Source organism: Homalodisca vitripennis, chromosome 8 (assembly GCF_021130785.1).
Source record: "Homalodisca vitripennis isolate AUS2020 chromosome 8, UT_GWSS_2.1, whole genome shotgun sequence".
NCBI classification, from domain to species: Eukaryota; Metazoa; Arthropoda; class Insecta; order Hemiptera; family Cicadellidae; genus Homalodisca; species Homalodisca vitripennis.
In genome coordinates, this window is record NC_060214.1 from 111497631 (window position 1) to 111523018 (window position 25388).

Here is a 25388-nt window from a genome sequence, read left to right on the forward strand (position 1 = left end):
AACTTAAAAGCTCTGTTCAGTATTGGTATAGCTCGCTAACTTTTTTCCGTAAGAAAAGGTTCTTAATTAATTATAATTTAGGCCATAACTTCATTTAATAAACTTTTTTATTTCATTAATCAGAGAGGTGGTCTGGAAACGCTTACTAAACTTGAACCTGGAACCTGAAGCGGAATTTAATTCGATCGATTAAGGCACAAAGAGTGTTTTAACAATAATTTACCATTAAAAAGTAGGGTTTGTGTGCCCGAGGCATGTCAGAGCGTAACTTTGCCAGGAATAAGTCTTTTCTAAATACCTGATACAATCCCGAACTCAATAAACTAGACATTTTGTTAAAACATTCAATGACAGATTCAAATACCAGCAACGCAGTACGCGCCTCCCACGCTATTACATATACGAATGAAAACTTGAATGTTACAATTTATGCATTTGAGCTAAGAAACGTTATGAATTCAGTTTAGATAGCCAAGATAAATTTTAAAAAAGTGCATAACAACCTCACAAAACAAGTGTAAGGCAGCCTGGAACAAAATACATTTCTGCCGTAATAATTGTATAACTGTTGGAAAGATCAGTACTCACACCTGCAAGTTTTTGTAAATATGGTAAAATGCACCTTGGATGAAATTCCAGCCCCACAAAAGGACTCTCTTGATATCCTTTCGGAATACTATGGTTCAATCCATCTGGATTCCTCTCAGCTCAGTAAACATAATTGATATTATTCTAAACTAAATAAATTAAATTATTCTAAGCAATTCTCACAGTCCTGACATAAATGGTGTAACAGTTCATACCTTGAAGATTATAATAAATGATATAGCTGTTTCTTTATTCATTGTAATGAATGACTGTTCAAGAAAAGAAATTTTCCGTAACCAACTAAAGGTAATAAGAACTGTTCCCATTCTTAAAAGAGCGATTCTAACATGCCAGAGATCTACATACCTATAGCCATTTTACCTGTTCTGTTGAGGCTTTTTGAGTCCAGACTAAAGTCTGATATGATTAACTATTTTGAAAGGCATAAGTTATTTTCCAACGTCCAATATGATTTTATGTTAGATCGTTCAACTACCTTGGTGATAACTTGTCTTTTGGCAGAAATTCTGTCTGCTTTTGTGAGTAAAATGTTTGACTGTGGTCAAATACGAAAAGGAAGTTAATAATGTAATAGCATAAACTGTTAAATCATAGTTACCAGTAACTACTTACTTTATTATTATCAAAAATTTAAATCTAAGAGTTTTACTAATCATTCTTACAAATATGTGCAATTGCTTCATGCGACATTTCAAATTCAAATATCAGTTCGTTTTCGAGCTATCGAGCGGACAGGCAGATATAAAGATATACATACTGTACATAAATAACAATTTTCTAACCCAATACATCCAAACCAAAGTTAATCTCCAAATTATTATTTTAATGAATAAGTTTAACGAGCACTTTAAAGCCAACAAACCATTCACAGTTTATATTTCATGTTAACTACCTAATTATTGTTACTTCATCAATTTTCAAACTTACGCTCAGCCTCATTTAAAACCTCCGATTTGTCATACCTTGATGATAGTTTATTAACAACATCAAGTAGGCTTGAACATTGTTGGCTCTTATTCAGAAGACTGGGTATTCAAATTTTGTTCAGCCAATGCAGTTTCAGCTGCCTTTGGCACATCAAGCTGCAAGAAAAGTGATTGTGAAGAATGGCAGCTACAATCTTTCAATATCAGAAATGTAAGACAATTAAACAGTAAACGAAGTGGACTGTCTAAAGCGACAGATTGTACTCGGCTGTGCAGTAAGAATGTTTAACCATCTTCCTTGGTTGATTAGGAATTTGGACAGCAAGAAGAAGTAATAAACGCGACCTGCTCATTTGTAAGTCATACTTACTCCTTGGCGAAATTCTTAGGAAAGCACATAAGAACGTAACTATCACCGCCATATGAATCTGAGGTGTTATAAATAGTGCGCAAATGTATATTTAATAAATATACATATTATTTAAGAATTGATGCAGTCCGTCCAGTCACTCCCCAAGAGGCTATGGCTGCTCAAAAATTACGAGTTTTTTAATTACTCAAAGAAAAATATTTATTTGAAAACTTTACTATACTACTATTACTATAGATGCATTCATTTTTATTCTATATTAAATTATTGTACAGTAAGAACAAAGAGATTTTAGTTCTTTTGCTATCAAAATGTTGCGTTTCTTAAAACATAAATGTACTCTCGTTTTTATGTAACTGAGTCAAAGCAGACATCAATACCAAATCAGAATATCACGTCTATGGCCGCAGAACTTTCTATATGTAAATGTAAATGTAACGAAGCGTACGGCAAAGAAGAATAATAAAAAGGATCAACTTTGGGCTTGCTTGCACAACGAGCTCCTCACGCCTGGAATTTAATGGGGTGATCAACCGAGGCGGAGAGAAAGAGTGGGGATGGAGGGCCCCTCCTGCCAACTACAGAATCTGTAATCATCTGAATTTAATTTAGTTCAGCACCTGGCAAACCTATTAAAATGTATCACTGTATTTTCAAACCCCTTTCCGTAGTTTAGTACAGCATACATATATTTAAATTACATTTTCAAAGCTGGATGTTGCAGGATGCAGCACAATTTAATTATTGCAGGCAATCAATGTGACAAGCCTCTTAAAATGTACCACTGTGTTTTTAGCTTCTACTCTGAATTAAACACATTTCAGTAATTTGGTACAACAACATATATATATATATATATATATATATATATATATATATATTACATTTTTAAAGCTGGATGCTGCAGGACTCAGCGCAATTAAATTTATTTCATTAAACCTTGATTTTACAACGTAATTAATGGCAGGCAATTACTCTTGTCTACATACAAATAAACCAATACAACGGAGTATCGAAAGACCCAAAAAGACGTAAGGAAGTCTAATGTAACAAAGTAACCTCGTTACATTCAGTGGCGTAGCTATAAAACAGACAGAGAAATATATTGCTATTGCTATAAGTTAAAATTTGATCGTAATAATTTGAGGTTACTAAAATATGAATACTTAACAAAGTGTTTCAAATACTAAAGTTCTCAAAAGAAAATACGATAAGATATCAAAGGACATGCCACAGAAAGGAGATATGAGTCAACCAACACTGCAACCCTGCACCTGGCGTAGAAACGCTGGCTTGACTTATCAACTATGCAGCCACTTCCGTTTCATCCCAAATTGGACTGGTCTTCCCTCCAAAATTATAATTAGCTCAGAACTAACAATCAATAATTTTCAGAACGTCTCATCGGACAGTAGCAGTGGTGTGGTGTGTGTACTACACACACACACACACACACACGTTTCTTTTTTAATCTTTTTTAATACCCTTAGTTTATTACAGCTATTACATAACTCTTATTACAGATTTTGTAGTGTAATTATTAATTTATTTACTACCAATTAAGGACTCCACATTATAATATGTTGCTTTTGCCCTATTAATTTGAATATATTCCAATAGCACAAAAAGATTATGACATTTTATTCGTTGTGCACCATCTCACATTTTGTAATGTGTCTTTGGAGTTATAAAGAAAGTTCAATATTAATATAATTAATTCGATATAATTTCTATGTTTTGCAGATATGTTCGTGTAAAGTGTCTTTGGAGTTATAAAGAAAGTTCTATATTAATATAATTAATTCGATATAATTTCTATGTTTTGCAGATATGTTCGGATATAAAACGACTCATTAATTCGGATATAAAACGACTCATTAATTCGTGAGATAATAGAAATCAGAACCGTTCCGAACTGAGGTCGCTATCAGCCGCATGTACAGAGTTTGTCAGGAATTTTCGGGATTTATCGGTACTGCTCGGCTCTGCTCGGCTCTGTCCCCACTCTTTCTCTCCGCCTCGGTTTGATCACCCCATTAAATTCCAGGCGTGAGGAGCTCGTGCTTGCACATCGTAAAAGGGAAAGGTCTATGGATTGCATGTGGCCTATGTGGTGGTTCGTGGAGTTTAAAGTTGTAAACATAACCTTAACTTGTAGAATTGGAATATAAACTTATTTTTTCTTGTGTTATGATTTATTTTTGATAAAAAATTATAAAATGTCTGTTTCTACAACTCCAAAATCACTTCCTCAAAAGAAGTACTATAGACAAAGAGCTCATTCAAATCCTATTGCTGATCATTGTTTTGAATAGTAAGTAGCTTGTACAGAAATAGAACTAGCATAGCAAAATAATTTTATGCATAATTTAATCTAATAGTTTTCTAATTAAATTGCACGTTATGAAGATATAGCTTAAGGTTTAACAGAGACCCCAAGGCTTTAGGGCTGTATACCTTTCTATGATCATTTTTTTAATTTTGCAGGCACTTTGTAATGGTCTTTGAATACAAGATTTGTTAAAAAAAGGGGGTAGGGTATGATAAGCGGACCCGGTTTTTTATATCGAAGAATGTAATCATCGATACCTAATATTCACATCTCAAATCCTAGACTATCAATCGATATAAAAGTATCTGTAGTCCTCAATAACAATCATATGTTTTAAATTAAAATATGGATTTAATATTTACAGTGATGAAACAAATTATTATAAGCAAAATTAGGAAATCTGAAGACGACCATACTTGCTCCTCTCACAGTTACAGTTGTTTCTTTCCCACAAATTTCACATGATGGATTTTTCGGTACGAGTCCAACATGTTGAAGCCACGTAAAACATGTCTTATCATATTTCAAAGTAATGTCGTGTAGTTTTCTAAAATTGACTGCCATATTTAATAATCAAATGTTACTTATATGTAAAATTGAAATATTACCTTGTGTATTATTTGAAAGTGTTTACAGCTGTTGATATAGATTATTTAAGTTATTTGTTCAAAATAATTAATTAGTATCGATTGATTATATCGGTGGTTATGATTAAGTAATATCGTTTGCCAATTTCGATATAAAAAACCGGGTCCGCTTATCGTACCCTACCCAAAAAAGGTTTTTTTTATAAGGTTAGTAAGTAATGGGATAATCTGAGCTATTAAATGTATTTCAACTCAATTTATAATCTTTAAACAGCTGCCTACTGCAATAAGAGAATACATTAAAATTATATTGCAAACACGAATTCATGCTGCAGCAAGCGATAACAGAATTAAAGTTATGATAACAAGATCACGTGATGCCTGTAGAACAATGAAATATTATACTGTGTGAGAAAATTAATTCTAATGTTTATGTTCTATAATTTTGTTATATGTCACTTCCACCTATTGAAACCTTATAATGTTTTGCTCAAGAGGACGATAGCAGTAGGTTAATAACGCGAAACTAGTATTTTGCCGGGTCGGTTGTTAACTTCACAATTACAAGAAAAAATGTTGGCGAGAAGGAGGCCAGTAGAGATTACTCTTGCTACTGTTTGTTAGTAGGCTATATAAGTAGGTAAAAACATGTACGTATTATATATTTCAATAGTTAATGAGCACTCACATGGTCTGAGCTTGAATTTGGGTACCATCTCGAAGGATGATTTTTGCCAGAAGTGCAGGGTTGGGTTTATTGCATTGTACTATAATAATAAAGACCTTTAATTTTATATGCTACTCGACTTGTGCTCTCATTAAAACTATTTCTCTGACTTCATGTGGACCGTCTCCCTGAGAACGTAGTGGTCCTCATTGTGATAATTTTTCATCATAAGCAATTACTAAAAATTTACTCTATTTTGACTTTTGCTGGCGTGATCACTGTATTGTTTGTGGTAATAAACAAATTGACTTGATTGACATATTTATTGATCGATTTATTGAATTTATTCCAATGGTACGGACCATTTTACAATAAGGTGAAAATTAGATGGCAAATAATACAATGTAAATAAATAGTTAACAGTAGTGTATAGGCACATACAAAGCTGATAAATATGTTATAAAAGTAACAGTTTACAAAACAAAACAAAAAAAGTAATAACTGCAACAACAAGTAACGAAAAAGAAAATAAATACTATAGATCTCATAACACCAACAACCTACAATAAATAATTTAAATAATACTTACGACAACTAACAATATAGATAAACTGAATGAAACTTTGAAAGACTATGTTGCATATAAAAATAAATAATAACAATGTAACAAAATCAACAAAGATAAGTAACAAACTGTAGTAACAGTAGCAGAACAGTATAACAACAACAATATATATATATATATATATATATATATATATATATATATATATATATATATATATATATATAAATTCTAGAACTCTAAATTTAACATTAACACTAACAAATAACAATAATACTTAAATAAACTTTATAAATAACATGTAATTGTTAGTAGTAGGTACAATGCATGAACTAAATGAAGTCTACCGTTGTGTGTATGCAGTCTTGACATTGTGTTAGTGAGCTGAAGTCAGTACATCAAATCCTACTCTGAGGGCATATTTGTTTTGTACAGTTCGACAAAACGTATGGAACAATGATTTTGCATCAGGTTTTGTTAAAAACTATATTTTCCAAATTGAAACTATTCGCAAAATTCAGCACATCTCTGGGAGAAGACGTTTTTAGTATAACTCATATAAAGAAGTGGTACTAACAACTTTAAAGATGGCCACACTTCGGTGGACAGTAAACTTCGGTCTGAAAACCCGACAAATAGTCAAAATAACAAAGATATCAATGAAATTTCTGTTTATTTGTGTTCATGAACTAGCTACAGAGGTAAAATCAGTACTAGTGGTTCAGTTTATAAACAATTTTAACAGAAGATTAGGTCATGTGCAGAGTTGCTGCAACATTTTTACAAAAAAAAAAAAAAAACTTCCACAGCACAATACTAGTTGTGGCTCTTGCAATTTTTCAGGACAAATCAGAATAATCAAAATTTTTTCTATATGAATTGTGGTTGTTCCCTCACTTAACCCGGAAATGCCCCTGAAGATCCTAATACAAGGAATGACATAATGCTAAACTTGATGGCTGAACTAAATTCCATTGTGAAAAAGGAAGACTTGCAAGAGCCAGGAGACTTGCTTCTGAAAGTGGCAGGATACTAGAATAAGTGTTTGAGGTACAAGGGGGAGGAGAGGAGATAAATGAAGGACACAACTTGTTAATTAATAAAGAATCTTTTTTCCATATTAAGACTGGTTACATTTTGAACACATTTTGTATAATATTGATATATAATCTATCCTCATAAGGACCCCTTGACTCTCAATTTTCTAAGGTTGACAGAGTTTAACCAATTAAGAAAATCCAAACTATGTTGGGATTGGAAAATCCCACCAAAAAGCATGGCAAGGAGTGAAGAGAAGTACTAACAGTATACTGCTCCCATATTAATAAGTATAATAGTGAAAGTATGTTAATATGGAATAGGTTAACAAAATTCTGTGTTGAGTACCCCCAAAAGTACCCGTTTGGGGGTTATTGGAGGAACCAATAATCCTCCTAGTTTAAAACATTGTCCAGTTTTTGAAAAATTGGATTTTTAAATATAAATTTTGAGTTTAGCTCTATTTCTCCTTCTACTTCGTGCAGCATCATAAGATCTGACTCTATCACAGACTTTACTCCTGGAAACTGGAGTCCATATCCATCTGAAGGAATTCAGTATGACCAAAGCAGTAGGGTACCTTAGCAATACAACTCAGTACTTGCTGTGATTTCAGTATTCAAATCACACTCATGTCTACACAATGAGTTCTTAGTTATTTTTGTGTTGCATTGTTTGAACGTAAGAGACACTTAGGCCACAACAGAGCTCTATCTGGTTTACAAAAGCAGAAATCCAGTGCAATCTAGTTGAAGAGGTATTCTCATTGTCTCATGATCAGCGATTGTAGGAGACCTTGTGCATACTTATAAATTATTTCTTCTGACCAAAATAGATTTACCACGCTAACTTCACGTCATTTCATCACGGGAGATTTTTTACTTTTGTTTTTGATCATAACTTGTGAAAACTGAATTGTGAACTGAACTGTGAGTGAATGGTCTTTCTGATGAATGATCCAGACAGCCCAACAACAATTCTGGAACGAAAATGCTATTCGTAGTACATCCACACATTAAAACAGCAGAGTGGAGTGAAAGTAAAAAATCCTGTACAGTATTGTTAGAATTGCTATCATTCTTACTTCCTCCGGAACCAAAATAGACTCGTACAGTTGTAGTATAGGCTATCTACTACCTCCCTCATCCTTGGAAATGGCAATTACTTTCGCTATTTTATTTGATTTTACTTATATTTTCATGAGATTTTAAATACTGAATTAAATGGTTTATTCTGGGATCTGCAAGTTTCACAAAATCACTCTACATAAATCTTTAATCAGTTCAACTCCATTTATGGACTTAAAATAACAACCCTTGTAGTACTAGTTAGATATTTAAATTTTACTTTCCAAATTTGTATACTTGCAAAAATATTACTGTCTTGAAAACTTGCATTAATTATAAAGTGAATTCAAATCTTCTTATTTCCTTTTTGTATAAAAATTAATACAATATCCATGTAAAAGAAAGCTACCATTGGTAAACAGCAAAACTCCCATCTGAAAATCTGAAAATAATAAATGAGCTACTTACGCAAAATCCCTCGTAGATGGGGGAAGGTACTAATAAGACGAAAAAACCACAAACTCAATTAACCTCAAAATAACACTCCAAAAAGACGTCGAGAATCGCGTGTTGTAGCTATTTATACCTCCTCTTCCAGTAATAAACCAGCTAACTAAAACCAAGCCTTTGATTGGCCTCCAACGTTAACAAACTAGACTACCAGAAAAACCTGCGATCTCATTGTATCATCCTACATCCGCAGACCCTTTCTTGAGAAATTACATAATTTAATTTATCTATACTTTGACATCACTAATCAAATTCTAAAATATTTTCACATATATTTTCTCCCATAGATATTTAACAAATTTTAAATTGCCTATGTAGCAATTTAAATTTAAAGCCCTTTAACATTTAGGCTTACTTCTAAATTCATTGATGCTTGAAGACTGTTAAGAACAAGTTCTTTGATGTGCTATTGTTTTCAAATACCACTCTCTCTCTCTCACAAAGTTCAGCTATTTGGATGATTGTTTACAGTGAGTTTTATTTTATGTTGAAAACAAGTGAATTACCTTTAATAATATTGATTGTGTTGACAGCCCTGTGTCCCCTGATAGAATGGACTGGTCTACTCTCTATCCACAGTATGTGAACACGGCAGATCAAGGCATGGTCAAGAAAGTTGAATTTGCTGATGTAGGATGTGGTTATGGCGGTCTTTTAGGTAAGTTATCCCTCCAGAATATTCCTTCTTAGGGCTAATTTGTAGAAGGTGATTTGACCACTGTGAGCGAGCCTCCGTAATTTTCATTTTGGCCGATTCTCACAAGGCTCTATTGAGACTATTTATGGACGTAGTAAAGGGATTACGCTGCGGTCAAATGGTCTACTAATAACATCTGCCAACGTTGCAACTTACAGGGCTGTGTATAGCAGATATTTTAACTGCTCATTCACTCTCAGTTTTGCCAACTGCAGTATACAAAATTCCTGTCCAGTATGTCCTGTCGTTCATGTTTCTGCCTTCTGTCCATGCAGTTGTGGAGTGAATGTCAAAATGTTCACTATGGAAAGGATTTAATGTGAAAATTCTAAAACAGAAGTCATTGCTTCCAAAAATCCCTCTACTTTTAGTATTTTCAAACTGTTCTACCACCTGACTGATGAGTTCCCATACCATTCCTATTGGTAATGGTTCCCTACCATTGGTAATGGTATCCTCCTTTGGCATGTAATCATCCCTCTACTTGTGGTCATGGCTGTGCACCAATAGCTTGTGATTTTGTCACTTGTTTGATCACCAATGGGAAACATTCACCAGTGCAAAACATACCAAATTCAAAATGAATGAATGCTTCCGTTGAAGGGGGTCAATAAATGAAATACATTTTGGTCTTTAGTAGCAGATCAATAACTATGCTATGTGTCTATTGTATATATATATATATATATATATATATATATATATATATATATAATTTAAAAGTTAATTTATCAATCTCTTGTTTGCAACTTGCAGTAACTCTGTCTCCGATGTTTCCGGATACACTGATGTTGGGTATGGAGATCAGGGTGAAGGTATCAGACTATGTGATGGACCGTATCGCTGCCCTGAGATCGCAACACGAGGGGCAGTACCAGAATATTGCTTGTGTTCGCACAAACGCAATGAAGTACCTGCCCAATTATTTTCACAAAGGACAGGTTTGTTAATTCTGTTACAATTTTAATTTATTGCATCATATTTTTCTTGCATGCATAAAGTCGTTGGAAATAATGAAAGTTTAACATATTATTATAGTCCATAGTTTATATGAGGGCTATTCAGAAAATAAGGAACGTTTCTACCTGATGCTACCAGGCGTTCTCCAATCACTTATATATTGGTGTGCTCATACTCGGCACCTTAGTCAGCATTCAGCCGTAACTACGGGAACATCTCCGTGCTGCCAGTTTTTTTTTATATTTAAATCTGAAATGTGTGCTGCAATCGATAATCCCACCCATTGTGAAGTGCAGTCTGGGATTAGTTTTTTGTTGGGAAAAGACTTAAAACCAATAGAAATTCATCAGGAACTGTGTGAAGTGTATGGGAACAACGTAATGACTGAAAGTTCTGTCAAAAAGTGGTGCATTCAGTTTGAAAATGGCAGAAAAAAACCGTTCATGATCTAGGTAAGAATAGATGTCTGAGCAATGCGACTTACGATCTGGTGGCCAAAGTTGACGAAAAATTGGTGAAAACTGCTGTTTCCCAATAACTGAGCTTTCTCTTTGTTTTCCACAAGTTTCACAGACTTTATTGTTTGAAATTGTTTCACAGAAGCTAGGCTGCCACAAGTTTTGTACAAGATGGGTGCCGAAATGCTTACAGATCACCATAAAGAACAACAAATGGGGGCAACTTTGATGTTTTTGGAGGCCTACTACCACAGTCATGGTGATGCACTACTGGATAAATTGGAACAGGAGACGAAACCTGGGTGAAAATGTGAACTGTGATACAAAATAACAGTCCATGGAGTAGGGGCACACGTAAGTTCCCCTAAAAAACCAAGGAAATGTCTGCAAACTTTGTCAGCAAGAAAGATCATGGCAACAGTGTTCTGGGACAGTTAAAGTATTCTTCTTATTGATTTTCTAGAGCGTGGTGCAACAATAAACTCTGACCGGTACTGCCAAACATTGCAAAACCTTAGGAGAGCTGTCCAAAACAAGCGCTAAGGAAAATTTTCATTCAAAAATTTTGCTTTTACATCACAATGCCTGACCTCACACGGCAAACCGTACACAAGAACTCTTTAACTCGTTCAACTGGAAAGTTTTCCTCATCCCCATACAGTCCTAATCTTGCTCCAAGTCATTTTCATTTGTTCCCGAGAATGAAGACCTGTCTAGCAACCCAGCATTTTGATGATGATGAGCTCCAGATACGCATCACTGAGTGGCTGAGATCACAAGTGGCAGACTTATATGACGACAGGAATTTCATAGCTTGTCCACCGCTGTGATAAGTATCTGAATTTGTATGGTGATTATGTAGAAAAATAGTATTTTAGTCCCTCTTTCATGTGTATGAAATAAAATATTTTTGTTGTACTTGGTTTTTTTTAAAATTCTAAAATGTTCCTTACTTTCTGAATAGCCCATGTATAAAATTTATTGAATATTATTTTTAAATTGTTAAAATTCATATCAACAGGTTTGGGGAACAGACATGTTTAGATGTGTCTGTGGCCTTAAGAATTAAAATTATCTATCATCTTAACATTTTATCTACCAAGTGACTCAATGTTTGATAGTACAAGTGTCATCTCTACCATTATTGTGGCCTGCAGCAGTGAATGTGTTAATTTAATTTTCAACACTGTTGCTTATCTTTTAAATAAATGTAGCTTGTAAAGAGTTATGTAAATAAAAGATAATACAACATGACACGTGTAAAGGACTTAACACAAGAAGTGCTGATTAAGAAGGTGTTTTTGTAATGAAATAACACAACATGTGAATACGTTTTTCTTTAAGAAGAATGCAATTAAATTGAATTTCAAAAGTGAATTGACTTGGTGTTGGGTTAATATTATACTATGTAGGGCCTGTTGGTAGTGCACTGAAAACGTGATTGTCACTAGAAGCTTAATTCTATTGAAATCAATCAATAAGATATTTTTTGTTAGTAGAAACTTTATTGTACTTTACAATTTCCGGATATTTTAGTGATATATACAATATTTTTTTCAGTTTATGGTGTAGAAAACCAGTTTAATAACTTCCATGGTACTTCCAGGTCGTACCGAGTTGGGCAACAACTACAAAGAAAATTTTCCATTACCATCACTCCTTCTTCCATTAAGCACACAGTATCAAAGCGCATTTCCTGAACAGTATGCTACTTGTATATTAGTAGATCCTGAAATAAACCGGTCCTGATTATTCTTGTGTAGAATTAACTGACTTGATTTACAAAAAGCAAACAAATCCTGAGCTAAAAGTTGAAAGTAAAGCACTAGAATGATGAACCTGTTCTATCCGGCTACTTGTGTATAACGGAGTTGTCTGCAAAACAAGCCAATGCAATATAGTGTGCCATAATTCGATTATTCCCAATCTATTGACATTGGTTGAGCGATACAGTTAATATGAGATGATGTGTTGCAAGTTTTTTTACAAATGGACTGTTTTGAATTGTATTATAATAGCTTTTAACATTACAGAATATCTTGTCCAACACTATCTTGACGATTTATGCATATCACTGCTCGTGGCTTTGTCGAAGTTGAGCCTATCCAAAAAGATGGGTCTATCTAGAATATTTATTAGCATGAAGTACTACAGCATTGCCAGCCAGTGAATTAAGAAATTGGCTCAACAAAAACATTTTTTTTTCGTTTATGATGTATATTTGTATAATTGTTTGTTTGATCACATCAATAATATCTCTCCTGCTCCATCTCTGTATTGTACCCATGAAAAGTTTTCTTTTCCGGCATTAAGTACCTATAAAATGTGTTGAACGTACCATAATGTAGAAAATACAATCTAGAAAATGCCTTACATAACAGTTTTATTACAATAAATTGATTGTAAATTTGTTTTTGTTGCAGTTGAAGAAAATGTTTTTCCTCTATCCTGACCCACATTTCAAAAAGGCGAAACACAAGTGGAGAATTATCAACACGACCTTGCTCGCTGAGTACGCCTATGTTTTGGCCGAAGGTGTAAGTGTTGCAATGTCGTATTAAGCCTGGTTTCTATATCGTAAGTTTATTTAACTTAACATGGTACATTTTAAGCCACAGTTGGCTGGAGAAGATATATTATATGTAGATGACATTCCTTCTGTCTAAGTCTATTGCAATGCACAGCATGGGTATGAAAGTTGTTGAATGTGAAATAAACTATTAATATTGTACTACACATATCCACCTCATGAATCGATGAATTTTAGTAATAAATCAACTCATCTTTTTACTTTAAACTTAATACCTGCCAAAGAGATATTGGAAGTTTATTAATATTGGAACAATCTGTATTATCAGTCAAACTTGTTTCTATGCCTGAAATTTGAGTTTAGCAATAATTAAATTTAGGAGTTTTCTGGGTATTTTCCAATATTCAGTATTTTTTTCATGGAAGCACTGCGTTATGATTTCTTCCTCAGCAGTGCAATAACAATATGAAAGAAAGAAAGAAACACTTCTAAACAAAACACACACACACACACATTCTCATTTCATTCATTTTTTTCATATCTTTTTTTTTTTTTTTTGTGCACTTGCACATTTCTTCTTTGAATATGTGCAAGAATTCAAACAAGGTAGTTGAAACAATCACAGTTTTTAAAAAACCTTTGGTTTAATCCCTACATCTTTCTATATTTTTTTCCATCTGTGAGGTTACAAAAAAAGGTAAAGGAAGATTTTACCAGACTCCTAGATAAAGCTGTATTTTAACAGTTTCTTTCATTTTGTCATCTGTAGCGAAGTGGTTGCTGCCGAGAAACTCGTTCAGGTAGGAAAATATGTGAAAACAGCTCAGCACCAAGTCTGAACTGAATGAGTGGCAGAATGGAGTCCATCTGCTTAATAGTATTTTTCCGTAGGTCTTCAGGGACAATTACAGCATTGTTATACCATGTTTACAGCATTATAGGGTGTTCACTACTGTTGAGACACTGTGAGGTCTCCATATATATGCGATATTGTACTGTGTTACTAGCAATATTTGAAACCCATATTATGATAGGATTAGATTGTGTGATACAGGGTGGTAGGAAAATGATGACGGATAAAAATGTAATACATCGGAGTACAAGCTAAGGGTCTAATTAGTTATATGAATAGAAATGCTACGAATAAGATGTATGTAAACATGCATAAAAAATTAAAGTCTATTAGCACAAATTAAAACTTCTAAGGTTAATAAAAAATCTTAGAAGAAAAACAACGACATCATAAAAATAGCCACAAAAAATCACAGATTAGAGCTATTTGATGTATAATACATATAAACCTTTTCTTAGAGAAAGGCAACAGAATAATATCTTTTACAAAACGGTACATCACAGTACAAATTTAGAACAGAGCAAAGTGTACATAGAGTCTTTTGTTGACAAAAAACAAAACATGAAGACAGTGTTGATGTATTGTTCCTCCAGTCCAAGAACTCCTTCACTGTGCATTATGAATGTCAGTTGGTCGTGGCAATCTTTTTCTATTCACAGGAAGTCTCTTCAAGTGGTCAGGTAGTGAGATAAATAGACAATATTCTTTATTTACATATTCATAGAGAATAGTAACAGCGTTCTTAAAACTAACAATATTAAAATTTTGAAGAACACAATACAATACAATAAATTGGTCTTTTGTTTTTTCTATCAAACATCTCTTTCTAGATATTCTTCAATGGTGTAGAAGGGATTTTCTAGCAGCCACTTCTTTACTTCACTCCTGGAAGCCTTTGTGTTACTCTTCTTCAGATCTTCTGGTAAATAGTTCCACAGCTTCATACCCATGTATGATGGCTTCTCCTCAAACAGGGCAATTCAATGCACAGGAAGATGAAAGTTTTCTGCCCTTCGAGTGTTGTAATGATGGATGTCACGACCTCTTGGTAGTCCGTTATTGTGAACAAAGGTAACTGCCTCCAGAATATAGAGAGCCGTGACCGTCAATATTGATAAGTTGACAAAGAATGGACGACAACTGTCTCTCTGTTGTAAGCCAGTCAGTGCTCTTACTGCCTTATCTGGATTACTAAGATGCGATGTAGGTTGCCTATTGAAGAGTTTTCCCATACTAAGATACCATAACGGAGATGAGATTCTAAAAGAGCATGATATGCTATAAAGCTGCATCTTTGTATGCAGGCTTTTCTTCATAAAGGCTGAGATAGTGATGATCCAGGAGAAAGTTATGCCTATTTCTGGTACTGTATTGGTGCTATTTGATTTGATGTTTTTTGGCCTGTTGGGAATATGCCCTGTTCTAAAGATTTGTTTATTATGTTCACCAATGGTTCAATCAGTTCTACTTTACACAATTTAATAGGTTTGGCTGAGACTTCATCTTCGCCTGCTGATGTTTTAGGTTTAAGTGAATCGATGACAGTATTAACTTCTCATTGGTCAGTTTTGATTAGCTTAAGTTTGTTAACAACTGACTCTGGTTGAATTGTATGATTTCTTAGGGGGGGGGGAGGAGTGTTAATTTGGTGTTCCTTGAGGGGGATTTCAGCTATGGTTGGGAAGTGTTTGTTGATGAAATGGATAGCAACTTTATAGGAGTCAGTAATTGTTTTGTTTTGAATTTTAAGACTTTCTATGGAGTTGTACAAATTTTTTCTCTTACGCTGCTGATCAATGATTGCCAAAATTGTTTTTGAATTTTGATGTCTACGGGGTGCCTTAAGCTTGAGATTGTAAGTATTTTTCTTAGCTGCTGTGTCCTGTTTGTCTGTCTCACGGCTTGAGTAGTTCTTTGTTAAAAGCAGCTAAGTAAGCTTTCTGGAGCTCTTCATTTTCAGCATCCTACCACGGCTTTTTGGAGTGTCTTCTCTGTGTAACTACTGAGAATGGGCATGCAGTATTCATGGATTGCTTCAGGATACACTGAAAAGTATAGAATGAATCATCAACGTTTGCTTTTTGTATTATTTGTGTCCAATCTTGGTCTAATAACAGTATTCTTAGTTCTACAGTTCTTTCGTTTATGCGAAGTTGTTTTGAAGAGGGGTGGGTTAGCCTTTGTTTTCATGTTGATGCTTCTATAAATCACTCACTGCAACTGGTGGTATATTAAAGCTTATATGTCACCTGTTATAATAATGTATTACTATTCTCCTATTTTCTTTATAGTGTTTCACTCCAATTTATTGGAAAATCAAGGTTTTCCTCTATCTTGTTATTATAATAATACATCATAATAATCTGCTATAAATCATTCACTGCGATTGATACTATATTAAGGTTAGTATAATCTGGAATCTCTTTTATAGTGCTCTCTCTCTCTCGTCAATTTATATGAAAATCAAAGCTTTCTGAATTTGAAAGCAGCTCTGATTAACGCATACGATATTATAATAACGTTTTATCACTCTGTTATAGTATCTCTAGTGCCATTACTGCCAGACAAGGCCTTATGTATTTTGTATTATAATAAAATTATTTAAAAAAGTTCATGTAAGAATTTTGATTATACATAGAGTTAAAGGTTATAAAGTAATCTAATTGCATACTTGGCATAATATTCTAGTTTTCAAAAACTGTACATGTGTTTTTTATAAAACAAAGTTTTGGTTTCTATTGTATGGTCTTAAGCATAACTATTTTTGTAAATATACTTCGTGAAGATGTAGAACATTTTTGAATTAACTTGTGTCTTTGTTGACTTACCTCTTAAAAAGTTTCACAGGAAAATTACACTTTGAGATCTTTTTATGGACTTACTGACTCTTGATGTGGACTGTACAGGGCAGAGTGTACACAGTAACTGACGTTCAAGACCTGCACGAGTGGATGGTAAAGCATCTCAGCGAACACCCACTCTTCCGTCAACTCTCGCAGGATCAGCTGGTGAGTTGTGTTCCTAGAGTACATCAGCTGGTTTCGTACTTTGTTTCATTATGAATAGTCAGTTTTGGCAGTTTAAGTTGAACATTGTGAATTTTGAAGGAATAATTTCAGCAATTTTGAGGAGTACATTAATGTGTAGGTATTTTTATTTAGGATGCTTTTAAGAAACTATTTAGAAATACTTTTTATTGAACTTGTGACTTCTATACGAACAAATTGTTCATAGCGTGTTTATAAATTTTAACCATTCTTGAAAACGCTTACATATTATTTAATTTTCTCAGGTATATGAAGAAAATGAAATTTGCAATAGCATACTATTACAGTGTATCTGGCAGATGACATTTTGGCTTACATTTTTCCCAAGAAATAATCATTTACCAGTTTTTACTTTTTTATAATTTTGTCACTTTTAACATTTTGTCACTGGTGTACTTGTAGTAGGGGCAGAAATATATTTTAATAATTAAATTAAATACATTTTTGCTCAAATACATACATTTTAATGTTAATGTGAATAGTGTATATGCATTATATAAAGTATTTATAAAAATATAAACTCTGATCTGAATTTAGCCTTCAATTCAAATTACCGTAATTAGATATTGAGTTAAATTTATTATATTCAGTAGCTAGATAGTCATTAACCTTGTAGAAAACTTTTTTTCAACAATTTATTCAAACAATTTTAAAATTTATTAACTTATTAATTTATGAATTTATTATTATAGTGTGAGCGGATTGTGACGATTGAATAATGTTTCCTTCACGCAAAATATGCTGTTATTTGTTTCTTTAACCCTAGAAGTGTGTCCATGTTACCAAAGATAAAACGTCAGTCCATTTTTGACGTGTTGCAAGGATTTTTTTAAAAAAATTCGTAAAAAATACTTAATATCAAGAAAACATATATTGTTATATATCGTTTTTCTTCTCAGAAGTTGTACTATTTGAAATAGGAATAAATCTTTTGATATTCTTTGGTTTAGTATATATTTTCATGAAAATAATGAGAAATTGCAAAAAGTTTTATATGAAAATTTCAAGTTTGGACCTCTGTAAGGTATTGAAATATTACAGTAAGGTCAAAATGTTAAATGCATAAAAATGTAGAGAATTCTATGCCAAATTAGAAAATATATTAAAAATGTCTATTAAACAAAAATTTTAATTTTTGTCATTTGTTTTTTACAAAAGCGAAAATTTACAAAAATGTACAATGGTTTGGGCTTTTCATTTTTTTACCTCCAAATGTGACTATATATTTATATGAAAAACAGTTTTCTATTGTAAATTATACATGCTATTTGAAAACACTAAAAGTAAACAACAAAAAAATAAACTATTATTTTATTATAAGCTTACAAAAAAAAATCTGTTGAAAAATGAAAATATTTTGTAACAAAATTCAGAAACAAGCTAAAAATGTTCACTTATACTTTATGTTTATGTAATCTTTGAATATACCCTTAGTACATATGTTTGTTTAGCTAAAATAAAATATAAAATATGTTCAAATACTTTGAGAAGGAACTGAGTTATGACATTTTCTGTTAACAGTCGCACGTTGAAGAATTTACTCATAAAAAATAATCTGGTTTGCAATGTAAAAAAAAATATGAAAACATGTTTTAAATTTTTTTACTTGTTATATTATGTTAGCACATAATGTTTGAAAGAAATACACTCAATAATTTTTGAAATTTAGTAAAAAATAATTGTTGTGCGTCAAATATTGTAAAACCTTGCATTGTAAAATTTTTGACAATATATAAACAATAGATATTATAGTTCAAAATAACATTTTTTTATAATGTTTTTGTTATTTCATATGCATTTATGCAGTTGAGTATTTCAACCTGAAAAAATAGAGACCTAAATTATGAAAATCGGTAAAAAAATAAGCTCGTGGTGAAATAAGATGGTCAACAATGGCCGACAGGGATGGGTTGGGTTGGTCTTGATGCGACGCCGTGATTCATCTCTTTCGTTTCGCACTGCCGGAAACCTACTGAACTAAATTTTACCGTTGAAAGATTGTACCGGTAGATCGTTTCTTTCACTTTACACGGTTTTTTTTATTTTCTTTATTGACAATAAATAACTGTGTGAATGTTGTTATACTAACCAGCATAAAATATGCTGGTTTTACAACTTTAGAATTGTCCCTTTTTAGAATATTCATAGTAAATCAACCATTCGTTCTAATGACTTTCCGTTTGCACTGGAAGAAAGAATATTTCATTCCGCGTCTATTGACATATGGCAGCACTGTTTGCAGGCAATACGTAACTTGCTGTGATTGGTTTAAAATGACGTATTTCTTTGACCCGGCCACCCGCGAAATTCAACTCAAATGATGACTTCTTAAGAAAACATTTCACCACGACCGTAATATTGAAGTTAGAAAATAAAAGTTTATATGAAAATTGTAGAGTGGAATCTCACAATTTCAATGATACCAAAAACATGGTGATTGTTTGAAGATAAATAATTATTTTTAATGAAAAACTGAACCGACATACAATATGCTGGTTCCGCACAACACACATAAATTACAACCGACATAAAATATGCTGGTTCCACACTTCTAGGGTTAAGTTAGCAGGTAGTAAATATAGGACATTATTTTTTTCTTCTGTTATAGTTATATATGTCAGATCTAATTTTATATTTATCCAAATTTTCTTTTACATCTATCAGATATAAATATTATGTACAAACATGAGAATGTCATTATTTTTAATTCTTTGAAAACAGGAAAACGAGATTCTCGGTTGTCCAACCTTTTTATGATTCGTATGGGATATTTTTGCCACCTAAAAACTTGTTCCATGTAAGTATTATGTCCTCATAAAGTTATACAATCTCATACACAGTCTCAGAGTAAAAAAAGCACAATACGCATTAATCAAAATATCACTCTTAACACAAGTTTAAGTTTTATTAATAAACTAGCTGTTTCCCGCGGCTTTGCACGCTTATCATAAGCTTTGCCCGTAGTTGAGCACTTTCTGGTTCAAGCGAAATATGTTTACAACACCGATGTAGAATTGGCCTTGTTGCCATGATCAGGAAAATCTGTCAATAGTGTATGTTTTTATATTTGTATCCTTACATGTACTTTATTATAAAGTGGTCTTCTATTCAATTTTTAAGTTCAATCAATAATTTATTTTTAAGACAAATATACACCATCTTAGCGCCTTCAAATAGTTTTTGGCTACTTAATATACGTAACTGTGTCGTGATTGCAGTTTATAACTTGCAGGCACTTTGAAAACTTTCATGTTTTGTAGCACTGCCTGGTGGTGAATTTTACCAATGGGCATAGAATATAAACCTTCTCCATCGAAAAATGCATATACATACAAATTTTCATAACGATTGGTCAAATAGTTCACGATTCCATAAAGGACAAACATACAAACATTCATTTTTATATATATAGATAAGTAATTGTATTATTTAGAATGTAGCCTACCTTTAATGAATCAAAACTACTCTATCCTTAAAGCTATTTTTTTAACAATAACAAAAATATGTACTCATAGAAAATATTAAGATTTGTTTTTTTCAAACTAAAGGAAGTGGAAGGATATACGAGAAAGTAAATTACCAAATAGATAACAACATTATAGGTCTAATATAACGTTAGTAGTAGGTGTAATATAAATAGTTACAAATTGTATATTTGTACAGACTAAATATGTTTATATGGTGATATTTTTTATTCTCCTAAGAGTAGAGATGTTAAAGTTACTATTTACATTATTTGAAGATATTTATTTTGATAGGATGAAGATCCAGTTGTAGCCAAGATCCTGGACAGCACAGAAGAAGGACAAAAAGTGACTCGAAACCATGGAGATAAATTTTTGGCAGTATTTGAGAGAATAGCTGATTCGTACATCAAGGTAAACCTTGTGCATTCCTGTCTAACTAAAGCCAGTCTGCATATTTATTACAACATGATGACTTGAATACAAAGCTTTTGTTTGTATAGACATTTGGTTTTCTAATTACCAATATCCCATTTTACACGTTCTTATCTGTGTTTAGCATAGAAATTATACTATGATTGTTCAAAATTCAAATTTTGTGTTCTGATTACAATATCTATGATGTTTCTGCCCGAGAAAAAAATTAATTTTAACAAAAGAGTACATCCATATGTGTTGTTTTCTTCGTGTGTATATAAGCATCAACCATAGGTACTTAAAAGTTGAGTTTAGCTTCAGTACACCTTCCGCTTAGTGCAGCATTCGAAATCTGATGATCAACCATAGAATCAGACATCAAACATAACCAAACAAAGAAATTTATTTTTAGTCAATTTTTGTTAAGTGTTGTTAGGTTAGTTTTTAACTTTTTTAGTTTCTTTATCTGTTTTGACGTTTTCTGCCAATGAAGTCATATCACTTCAGGTTATGCCTAGTTGGATTATATATATAAATCCACTTCGGTTGTATAAATGTAGAAATGCTCAATTATAAACATTAATTAGACTTCTCGGTACAAAATAATGTCCTTTAATATGTCGGCATTTTCTGTTTTCAAAAAGGATTAATAAAAAATAATACAGCAAAAAGATAAGAGAAGGAGGTATAAGATGTATATGGACATTCAAAATAAATCTTTCATTTACTTACAAGGATAAAGTAAGTAAATTGTTTATTTTTGTAATATAACCAAATTAAACATAATTTAGTAAGCTTTTCTGGAAAAACAGTTTTTTTTTGGGGGAGGGGGGCTCCAGGTAACTGATATTTACAGAGAGTAAGTTTCTTTGTTGAGAACAATCTTTCAGCTGTACATGTCAGTAATACCGAATTATTTAAATAATAGTAATCGTTTACTAAAAAAGTAATTGAAGGCATACTTATATGAGAAAAAATGTTGTTTCTTCTGATTAAAGCTCTAAATACCATAATTTGACCCAAAGGAAGATATTGCCCAATTGAGATGAAGTTGTGCTAGTAAATTACTCACATTGTCACTGAAGTGTTATTGTTTAAAGCTCTTATTTTTATTTTATCTGGCTAAAACTCAAAACTTGGGGCTCATAGGTAAATATAAAATATTTCCCAATTGGGCAAAAATATTACAAATTAAATATTTTCATGATGCAAAAAGGTTTTAAAATAAGCTATTCTGGTTGAAGACGACTAGATAAAAATTGTGTTAATGTTAACTGAGATATTGAATTGGACTTTTAGTATTAGTTTCTCTCAATCAGCATAAATGCTGTAGCATTACAAGTCACTCTACGTTTTTTCTAGGCTTTGGTGTGGACTTCACATTCTGCATAGAAAACTTGTTGTGTGTTTTATATAATATAGTAGCCTACAACTATTGTTTTGTAATAAATAACAATTGGAAAATAAACGTGTTATTTTATATTAAAATCAGAATCAGTTATCACTTTTGCTTGTTGTATTTTGAACTCTTATGGATATTATTTTACTGCTTTTAAAACGTTCCATCAAGAATATTTAGTTTAACATAAAAAAAATTTTTAAGAGGATTTTAATTCATTACAGTTCGATTTATTTAACTTTGCGTGTCATCGGACTCGAATTAATTTGTACATCTGCAGCAGAACAGTGAAGCCATGCCGCATCGAACCACCTGTTTATATTATTAATTATAGTATTATAATTAACAGCACATAATAATGCATGCAACTGATATAATAAAATGCAAAACTAGTTGCTGTTGTAAAAATGGATGGGGATAACAATATATCTCAGTAGCGCTATATAGCATAGAGTAAATTAAGCTAATTCTTTAACCCCTCGTAATCCATTAACTTTCCTATAAGGCCAAGGCAAGTTAAAAAAATTGTTTTCTTTAAGTCAAAGCTAATATTTACTAAAGCTAAATTATAAAAGGTAAGAGCAAAAAAAATATCAAACAGAGCATTTTAATCGAAATTAGTTTATTTATTGATACAAATAAAAAAGAAGCTATATACATAACTGTTTATTTAAAATAAATTTAAATTAAATTAAATACACCTCGTCGCACTCTAAAACAAGATAAATATTTCAAACTAATCACAGCACTACCCCAGGATGTAGAATAATAATGAGATACGTAGTAGACGCGCACTAAAACAACCGAGAAAGCAGTAATACACACCAAGGATATGTTTGGTTATGGCTCTGTAGGAGACACAGAACTGACGAGCAGGTGATCGGAGTTAGACAAAGGGCATCCCCCTCCCCCTGCCACTGAGTAAAGGTCGTTTATAAATACTTCCTTGGCAACCGCGATAAGCATGGTGCGTGCACCGGCCATTTGGAAGGCCTTTTGTGAACTAAAAAACTCTCCAAGAGACATAATCTATAATATTGGATATAACTGTATTTGGTGTTTTGGTCAAAGTCTACCATTCTAACATATCCGTCTACAGCGTGGAAAGGGTTAACTTCTACATACAACTGTAATCTGTATAATATTTACAAATGTGTCCGAGAAAACTAAAGAAAGACCTCTGTTAAAAACTTTCAGTAAACTAGTAAATGATCTCAAACAGTTCTCTAGACACTTTTAGAACTATTAGGGAGTAAAATAAAAAGCAGATCGCTCTTGTGACCTGAGCCCATCACCGTGCCCCTAGATCCAGCTCCTGAATGACAAGATATTTCGTTGTTGATCCGCAGTGGGTTAATATAACCACTTCTTTAAAAATACAATAGCTTAGAGTTATTTCAAAGTTAATTAGTATGAAGAGTATTTTATTGAAAATATTGGATTCTTACCTTTTTCTTTTTCTTTACAGAGTTATGCCATAGAAGAGTGCGAGATGATAACAGAAAACAGCTGACATTATATTGGTGCCAGAGAGTTATGAGGGTTGTTTTTATTATTATTATTATTTGATTTGACATAGTTCTGTTAACTTATACAATAAGTTTTTACTCGTTTTTACAACCAGGAATCTAATTTGTTTTACTGTGCATTTATCTTTAACATTTTTATAACTCGTAAATGTTAGAGCATTGTAATTTTAAATAAATGCTTTTTGGTTGTGTAATTTTCAATAGATGTTGTGTTTGCCATAATATGACTAATGCATGTGTAAATACAAGAGTATTAAATTTCTAAGTTTTTACTGAAAAGTATACAACCATTTTGGACAAGTATTTAGCTACTATAAAAACAATATTTCTGTTTTATACAACAATTTAAACAGCTGATTAATCTTTTAACGTGTTATTGTTTCACCTTATTTACCCCTCCTGTATAATTTTAGCAATTTTGGCTAAATTTAATATTATGTATATAACTACTACATGTGGATTGGTCATCGGACTTTGGATCTGAGCTAGAGATAGCGCAGGTTTAAAACTTATCTGCGTCTTTATCAAACCTTCACCTTATTCTGTTTGATAAGGTTCTCACCCACGAGGGCGGCAAAGAAAACTTAAAGGAGGATCAACCTTTTTAAAAAAAAATTAAATTCCTTAAATTATGTTGTGTATTACTTTTTATATTTGAAGGTTTATTATTTTTACAAGTTAAAACATTTAAAAAAATACTTTTTGTCACTTACATATAAGTTTTCACTCTGTGCAGTTGTTTGGGGTGGTACTTCAGCAAAAAACCTCGAAAGAATACTGCTTTTGCAAATAAAAGCTATTAGAGTCTTGGCTGGTCTTTAATACTTAGAGAGCTGTAGAGAAGCTTTCAAGGGTCTAAGAATTCTTACAGTTGCTTCATTGTAGATCCTAGAAGTAATAATGTATGTTGATAGCAAAGATTTACCAAGAAATAAACACATACACCATCACAACACAAGACATGGAGATCTCTATAACCTACTAAACCACCACCTAACTTTGTATTAGAAAAACCATTATACATCCGGAGGCAGCTCTTCAACCACCATCCACCAGAGCTGCAATCGAGGACAGGCAAAGCACTGAAGTTGTTTATTTCAAGGAACAACTTGAAACATTTACAACTACGCAGGATATTCATGATTATCCTACTAGAACAAAACATTTGTTACAACTCTTACCAGTTAAATTAACCAAAACAAAATGCAGTCATGTTTTTATGAAAATTAAATTGTTTAATAAGTTACCATTAGATGCTAGATCTGTATCTTTGGTCAAATTTAAAACAGTTTTGAAGTGCTGGTTAAAAGTTAATATATTTTATTGTGTTGATGAATTCTTAAATTGTGATACCACAACAATA

At 32.4% G+C, this 25388-nt stretch overlaps 1 protein-coding gene across 1 annotated transcript; it reads left to right on the top strand.

Annotated features, from left to right (window-relative positions):
* The first annotated feature begins 3972 nt into the window (after window positions 1–3972).
* On the top strand, window positions 3973–24391 carry LOC124367900 (tRNA (guanine-N(7)-)-methyltransferase-like). The gene is made up of 7 exons (XM_046825097.1): window positions 3973–4219; window positions 9205–9329; window positions 10125–10309; window positions 13210–13323; window positions 17076–17177; window positions 20975–21094; window positions 23965–24391. The coding sequence occupies exons 1-7, from the start codon at window positions 4125–4127 to the stop codon at window positions 24007–24009; spliced, it is 786 nt and encodes a 261-aa protein (XP_046681053.1). The 5' UTR covers window positions 3973–4124; the 3' UTR covers window positions 24010–24391.
* Window positions 24392–25388: the final 997 nt, after the last annotated feature.

What these genes read in the sequence shown, in the direction of transcription:
- LOC124367900 (XM_046825097.1), top strand. Translation starts at nt 4,125, where the DNA reads ATGTCTGTTTCTACAACTCCAAAATCACTTCCTCAAAAGAAGTACTAT. An exon ending in GCTGATCATTGTTTTGAATA is followed by an intron (nt 4,220 to 9,204) that starts GTAAGTAGCTTG and finishes TTGTGTTGACAG; the next exon opens with CCCTGTGTCCCCTGATAGAA. An exon ending in ATTATTTTCACAAAGGACAG is followed by an intron (nt 10,310 to 13,209) that starts GTTTGTTAATTC and finishes TTTTTGTTGCAG; the next exon opens with TTGAAGAAAATGTTTTTCCT.